General features: G+C 30.7%; 1 protein-coding gene across 1 annotated transcript in view; it reads right to left on the bottom strand.

The window, feature by feature from the left end:
* Positions 1-8,342, bottom strand: part of LOC109861449 — a 10,298-nt gene extending 1,956 nt beyond the window's left edge. Inside the window, exon 1 of the mRNA XM_020441104.1 lies at positions 8,073-8,342. Within this exon, the coding sequence (XP_020296693.1) occupies positions 8,073-8,147 (75 nt within the window). The 5' untranslated portion in view covers positions 8,148-8,342. The remainder of the gene's footprint in view (positions 1-8,072) is intronic.
* Positions 8,343-8,617: the final 275 nt, after the last annotated feature.

Raw genomic sequence — 8,617 nt, forward strand, 5'->3', positions numbered from 1 at the left:
TTTTTTATAAACAATGAGCGACGGCTAAAACTTTTAGAAACGTACTCAGGAAGGTCATATTTACAATATATCAAAACGAGAAGCCGATCGGAGGGGGCTCCCCTATTCTGTACATTTACCCAGTTTTATTCTAAAAACCTTTGCACTCAATTTTTTTCAAAAATTTTAATAAAAAAGTATAAAGAATCAGATATGCTTACATCTTGAACAAAAATTAACCTTTTAAGTCCAGATGTGAGTTTTCCAGACTTATTCAAAAGTTTTAAACCGGTGTCTCTATTAGGTAATAATTTAGCTTGACAATCTGAAGGCCATAAAAAAACCTTTAGGGCCTTAGACAATGATAGAGGTTGTTGACAGTGTCATTTGTTTAAGTTTTGTGAAGTTTGAATTTTGAAATGCAAAAAGTGTGTGTCTAAGGTCTGGACAAGACACTGGCATTTCAAAAGGTAAGTATTTTTTTTTTAGTTTGAGCAATTCTAATATACTAAATAATTGATGTTTTTTTTCAAAATGTTATCAAAATATATATACATTTATAGCGATTTATTAAATTATGGCGCGCACAAACGTTTCCAAAGTTTTTTTTTAAACTACCAGAGATTTTTTCAATTTGTTTTTTTTATATTAACCCAGAACATTGATAAAGATTTCTTAAAGTTTAAACATCATTTAAATTTTCTATTTAAAAAAATTATGTCTATATATTGATTTATTGCTAAAATATTGCATGTCAAAGTGGAACGCAAGAAAAATGCATTCTTCAAAAAACGTCTCAAAATATTTATTGTGGAAATGTTTTAATTTTACAATTTTTAAAAGACACTTTTGTCCCTGAAAGAACGATTTTCTACAAAACTGCATTGGAATTTTATAATAATTCTTAATTACAAAAACATTATGAACTTTTAAACAAAAAGTTTAAACATTCATTTTAAACTTATAATGGAAGGGAAGTGGCCAATTCGAAGCAATAACCAGATCTTTGGGTCAATAAGCTTCTTTCGAAAAAATTTTGACAAAAAAAAACATTTTGACCTCTAATTTGGGTCTTCTTCAGTGTAAGAAAGGTATAGGAAGAACTCAGTCCATCAGTCGTGCATCGCCGTCAATAACAAGCAACACCACAGTCTCGGTAATAACGACCCGAAACAACAATTTTAACCTTTTTTAAACTTTTTTCGAAAAAACACTTGTCAGGATTATTTTTAAACGTTTATATCTTTGAAACTACTGAAAATTTTGTAAATCTGTTTTTTTATCTATGGAAAATTGTTCAAACTTTTGATTATAAAAAACATTAGAAAAATATTGATTTTTTGCGGAGATATTCGATCTTAAAGTTGCGTGGCATCTTACAGATCTAATCTAGACAAGTCGTAGATCAATTTTTAGGTCTGGCCTTAAAGGGTTAAATAATAGTGTTTTTTTGTTGTGCAAAAATAAATAAGTGTAAATAGTGTTTTACTCTTCTTATCGTTATCTACTTCAAAACAAATATGATGTACGGTGTTACAAACATGTATTTATTAAAGATGGCAGTACAGATGGTACATCTTTTGTTTATTTCACACGAAGTCGAAGTATTGAATACATTACTTTAACATTTCTCGTAGACAAAAGAATTAAAACTGAGTCAAAAAGTCCTATACCATTTTGCGAGATTCGCAATAGTTACTAAGATCTTAATTAACAAAGATCCGCGAATAAGTATGCATCAGGCTATTTTACGTGCGTAAGACAGCCCGGCGCGCTTCGCGGTGTTACCTGTAGCAACGTATGGAAGGAACTAATATAACAGCATATACTACAACATATACATAATAAAAAGTAATCGCACGATGCGCGCCGGGCTGTCTTATGCACGTAAAACTGATGCATGCTTATTCGAGGATCTTTGTTAATTAAAATCTTGGTAACTATTGCAAATCTCGCAAAATATAGGACTTTTCGACTCAGTTTTAATTACTCACTTTTACTTGTCTACAAGAGATGTTAAAGTAATGTATTCAATACTTCGACTTCGTGTGAAATAAACAAAAGATGCCCCATTTGTACTGCCATCTTTAATAAATACATGTTTGTAACACCGTACATCATATTTGTTTTGAAGTAGATAACGATAAGAAGAGTAAAACACTATTTACGCTTATTTATTTTTGCACAACAAAAAAATATTATTATTTAACCTTTTAAGGCCAGACCTAAAAATTGATCTACGACTTGTCTAGATTAGATCTGTAAGATCCCACGCAACTTTAAGATCGAATATCTCCACAAAAAATCAATATTTTTCTAATGTTTTTTATAATCGAAAGTTTGAACAATTCTTCATAGATAAAAAACCAGATTTACAAAATTTCCAGTAGTTTCAAAGATATAAACGTTTAAAAAGAATCCTGATAAGTGTTTCTTCGAAATAAAATTAAAATAAATTTTTAAACTTTTTGTTTAAAAATTTATAATTTTTTTGTAATTTAGAAGTTTTACAAAATTTTAACATAAAACAGCCCGATGCATGCTTGTTCGTGAATATTTGTGAATTAATATCTCGGTAACTATTACGAATTGTGTTAAAATGATATAGGATTTTTCAACAGCTTTACTTCTTCTTCCTACTTACGAGAAATGTTAAAGTAATTGTCAGATACTCTGTATAAATTTTTACCGTTATATATATGTATATAAATCTGAAGAAATGTTAAAGTAATTGTTGGATACTCTGTATAAATTTTTACTGTTATATATATGTATATAAATCTTTACTGTTAAGTAAAATTTTAGATTGAAATTAATCACTATTTCTAATCTCTTTTATATACAAGGTGTTTTAGCAAATTTGTACGCTCAAAAATCGCTATATCTTTTGAATAACTGATCAGATTGTCAAACTTTGCAGAAACATTACTCTTGGGATGACATTTTTTCTTACAAGTTTCAAGGTTTCAAGTCATTCAAGGTTATTTTGTTTTTTACTGATTTTATCAGTAAAATTATAACAAACTTTGAAGGTCATTTGAAGGTTATACTGAGTCTTACAAAGTCTCTTGAACTCAATGAATTAGTTTGGATGTCTCAAAAATTTTTCATCGTGGAAAATTCACGGCAAACAGGAAATTTGAAAACATCACAAAAATTGTTCTACAATAAATTTTCTGCTTGCCGTAAATTTTTAGCAATAAAAAAGTTTTAAAACATCAGAAATAACTCATTAGACCCAAAATACTTTGCAAGACTCAACATAACCTTCAAATGATCTTGCAAGTTTGTCATAATTACAAAATCAGCAAAAAACAAAATGACCTTGAATAACCTTGTAAGAAAAAAATGTCATTTCAAGAGTAATGTTCCTGCAAAGTTTGGTGACAATATAATCAGTTATTCAAAAGATATAGCGATTTTCATACGTATAAACTCACTACAACACCTTGTATATATGTACATATAATTATCTTTTTTTTAAATAGAAAATATGTCGGAACTAGTTTTTATTTCGTTTTCTATGTTACCAAAGCTTTTTCTGTCACACATTGAGAATAATATAATTAGGTAATTTAAATTAGTACATATATATGTATACATATATGTATATATGCATATATATACGTATATATATGTATATACGATTTTATGTGTACATATATTTATATACATATACATATATATAAGACTCGAAATATGTATATATATTTTTTTGTTGATATTTTTATTTGATTCTAAAAAAACAGCTTGTAACACTTTATTTAGAATACCAATTGCAGAAGTATCGCGAAAAATGTGTTGCAATGAGAAACATTGGGAAAGCAAAAAAAGGAGAAAAAAACGAAAAATCGTTAGTATTTTTATTTTATTAAATATTTTATTCAAAATAATGTCCTTAGACTTTCAAGTACTTATTAAGTCTTTTACAAATACTCTCTCGAACATTTGACAATATTCAAGGAGTAATCGATGCACACGCAGTACGTATTTTTATTTTCATGTTTTCCGCAGTTGTAGGAACAGTTGCCATTACTTAGTGTAACTCTATAAAAAGAAATCTAAGAGATTAAATCTGGTGATCAAGGTGGCCACTTTATAGGATCATCTCGATCAATGTTTCTCAATGCAACAAATTTTTCGCGATACCTCCGCAACTATGCACAATAAAAACAATGGTTCAAGTAAGTGTTATTTAGTTGATGGCAGCTATTAATAACAAAAAATTAATACCACTTTCCATTTAAAAAAATGTTGAGCGGCCCTCTTTCTCTTATAGCATTTGCTTCCAAAAAAATCTGTTACACACTAGAAGATTAATCCCACTGAACCATTTAATTAAAAAAAAATTTTTGTTAATATCTTTATTAGATTCTGAGAAAACAACTTGTAACATTTTATTTGGGATACTCTGTATATATGTATATATAAAATGTGTGTGTGTATTATATTATTTTGTGTGTGTATATCTAATCTGTGTGGTTGTAAAGATATCGTCATAAAATAAAACATCACGACGTGATGAGCACAAGCGTCGTATTATCCTGAAAATCTCGGTGTGAATATGTATATATATATATACAGAGTGTCCCAGAATTGGTGTGACATCTCTCGTAGGCAGGTAGAAGAAGTAAAACTGAGTAGAAAAGTCCTGAACCATTTTTTTCTATTATTTATAGCAAAGAAGTAATTGTTGAGTAAATCAGGCCAATTAGCGCCGACCTTTAGCCAGGCGCACGTCAGTGAGCCATGCGCGCCTGGTGTGTGTGAGGGCTTCGCGCGGTTACATATATATATAATATATTCAACAAAATACAATTAACGTATCAAAGAGAACTGAGAACATTCTTGCTTCAAAAATACATTTCTATATTTATTTCTTATACTTTTAATTGCATAAAAATTAAATACTTAGAAATATAGTAGTATAAAATCCCAAAAGACGATTATGATTTTATCTTGAGATTATTTTTCACATCAAGATTTTTATATATTGGATTATTTGTCGTTTATCAGGGATCTCGGAAGATAATTACTTTTCTCGATATTGGCTTTTTCAACACATGTTCCACGAAGATATACATATATGCGATATATGGGAACGACGACAACTCCATATATAAATGTATAAGAGTGTTCTGACGTCAGCAGGCGCGTATGAATCCTCGCGTCAACAAAATTCGGCGGTGGGCGTTGCCGGCGTCGCGCCGGCGATGCGTCTAAATTAGGGCAGAGTAACACAACACCGATTCTCTCTCGAGTCGCGGGAAACGCAAAGCGAGCGAACATCTTAATAATCTTTGCAAATGATTATCTATAAAACAAGTTTTTTTTTTTGTGATAGTTAGGATTTTGGATTTTGAAATCAATTAGTACTTATATCAATTAACATATGTCAATACGCACGTTGAAATATCACTAAAAAAACTACAAAATAATATGTAATAATACATTTAATATAAGAAAATCAAATTTATTGTATATCTGACCGCAAAAGACAGAGAATCGCAAAATAAAAGTTATTCATAGTATTGCAGATATTGTTTTAAAAATAATTTTACGATAACTTTATTAACGATGTTAAACTCAGACGCTTCTGCGACACAGCAAATCTTACAATCAGATCTGCCAGTGAAAAAATGAGCTTGATTAATGACAATCCAAGTCGAGTGGTAATATTCTTCAAAATATACATCAAAAAATTTTAGTTTAATATCTCTACAAAAGGATATTATGTTCGAAATTTATATCGTAGAAATACAAATCTTATTCTTAGCTATCGAAAATTTATGCGTGATGTCAAGATTTTTTTTTACGTATATATATATAGTACGCGTATTTATTAAATGCAATAATATGTAACGCGTATTTATGTCAGTTTTAAATAATGCGATTTCATACATTCGTGCGATAACACATCGAAGTATCATTCACTCGCAAGTAATAAATGTTTATTATAAAAAAACACATGTTGTTCGCGCGGTTTATAACAAAACTCAAACAATAATTCTACAAACAGATCGAATTGTAATTTAACACAAATTATGTGCTGCAAGTCTATGTCGCACACACATGCAGAATTTTCAGTCTGTCACAGAGTTATAGACAACAGCTGAATGCCATTTCTTGAATTTGTCAAGAATAGCCGATATAAACATAAAACAACAACAAAAACACATATGTAAATCATAAGTTCTGATAAAAGGGCTAATTTACCAGTTTATTGCTTTGTGCGTATATATATATATGTATATATATGTACATATATGTATATATATAAAATAACAAAAAGGAATATACAGAACATATATTGTGTCTAGGTCTCTGTTGTGATGTTTCAATTTAAACTTGTTTCGCGCCGGAGCTGTAAACTCCGTGAAAAGTTGTGTATATTGTAGATATTACATATATTGTTGCGGGAGAGTCTTTTTGCTCTCTAAAATTCTTATTATATCCTTTTCTTTCGACCGTAAGTTCAACCGATTCGCTGTTTCTTTGGGACATCGAGTGCACATTCCTTGAGCACAGGAGCAACAATGGTAAGTGATGTGATACAAATTGATAAATTTGGTAATATAGTCAAGTGCTAGTATAAATAGTAAAAGTGGTGAGACAGTGGTCGGAGTGAAGTGTGGAAGTCGACAATTGACTAAGAATCGTGATATCGAGTTCAATGACGAACGGCAGCGACGATGTTGATTTTTTTCTTGAGAAAGTTTTTGAAAGTATAACGCGGTTCTTTATCAACGATAACACGTACCAGATATTTTCTGATCGCATCGCTCGCTTTCTGTTGTCGATCAATCTCGTCAACGAATCAAGGATAGAATCAAGTGCCAAATTTTTTTCAGTTTAGGCGCTTTGCGACGTCTCAGCGGAATATCGGTCGCGACCGTAATAAAATTGCGACTGGTCGAATGCGGATCAACGTTATTATTTGCAACTTATTTTTTCGGTTCTAACGCAATATTAAAAACGTTGAATCATGAAATATTATATTAATATTATTTATATTTGTTTACTTACATATTTTTTAATAAAATTCTGAAAGTTGATTTAGAAAATAAAAAAAAAGTTTTTATCAATTTACAATGAATATTTTTTTAAAAGAAATTTAATCCAAGAACTTGACGCGAATTAACCTTTCGTGGACAAACATGAGTCTCTTAGACTCACTCAAAAATTTCAAATCAATATAAAAATCTCTAGTAAAAATCAGTTTTTTAAAACGTGTATATTTTCAAAACTACTAAAGGTCGTTTTAATTTGTTTTTTTTACGCAGAAATAAAATTTAAAAAATTTTAAAAATTTTAAAAATATTTATTTTTCACGCAAATATTCGAGTTTAAAGTTGCGTGGATTTTACAGACTCAGTCTGTTCAACTAGTAGGTCGTTTTTAGAGTCTGCGAAAGGTTAAATATAATAAATCAAATATATTATTTCTACGCGATTATTTACCTACGTGAATTAATGATGTCGATAGTTAATTATTTAACCTCTCAATAAACATAAAATAACAGTTACACATTATTATAATATTATAACTTCTTACTCAATGTAACTACTACGTACCATGTTATATTGCACAATATTGTTGAGTAAAAACTTATAATATTGATATAAATGTTACTGTTAGCTACCTATAGTGAGCTGTTTCGGCTCGAAGTGATAACTGATTTTTCGCACTTATACCATAAAAATACCATGCCTCAACATTTTCAGGCATGGTTCTCTTTGTCATCAAAAATCATGAAATTTGATAAATCCATTGTCAAAGACCAAATAAGCAAAACTTATCAAATATTCGTAATTCCGGAAAAAACAAATGATAGTGTAGACAAAGAACATCGTTACACCGATTAAACAAAAAATCAACCACGCCGCTGTGAGACGTCAGCGCGATTCAGCGCGATCAGACGAAGGGTGAATATATAGTGACAGGAATAGTACTTCCTGATCATAAACGGAGCTCTCTCTCGTGTTTTAGTGTTAGTAGTATCACGTATAGCAAATATTATTATACATACTTCCAGCCCGCTCTCTCTTGACGCAAAAAAAAAAGAAAAACTCAAAGTCGCAGAATATACTGACCGTGACGTTGTATGAGGACACTAGCGGCCGCGAATAGGGTCTCCGGGTCGTGTAGAAGTCGCTTTCGTAAACCATCTTGAAGATCCTTTCTAATCTACTTCTACTCTTAAAAAAGTTTGGATGCTTTAATTCGATCGAGAGAAGTCGCGCTTGAGTTCTGATGTTGTATTTTCGTGCGCGCGTGCAAGGGTGAAATACGCGACAATGATGCGGCCACGATGGAGGTTCGCACGGTTCTGCTTCTTCATACAGATTCTCTTCTTCTTTTGATATCCGCTTCGCACCGCATATACGCGAACATTGCGTCACTTCTCCCTCTCACTCTTCTGAATCGATGCATCCACGAAAAAAATAGAATCGTGTTAAGGTCACAGACGAACCATCTCATTTGTCAACGCCCACGACTGATCTGATCAGTCAACAAATGATCGGCGATTATTTCCAGTATATAAGTTAACTCCAAGATTTGAACAGCATAGGTAAAAACAAAGAAGTGAAGATAATTTGCGTGCAAGCATTTTATCAGATGTCTTTATATTAAATTA

The sequence above is a fragment of the Pseudomyrmex gracilis genome, unplaced genomic scaffold (genome assembly GCF_002006095.1).
Source record: "Pseudomyrmex gracilis isolate BER0280 unplaced genomic scaffold, ASM200609v1 scaffold_768, whole genome shotgun sequence".
Lineage (NCBI taxonomy): Eukaryota > Metazoa > Arthropoda > Insecta > Hymenoptera > Formicidae > Pseudomyrmex > Pseudomyrmex gracilis.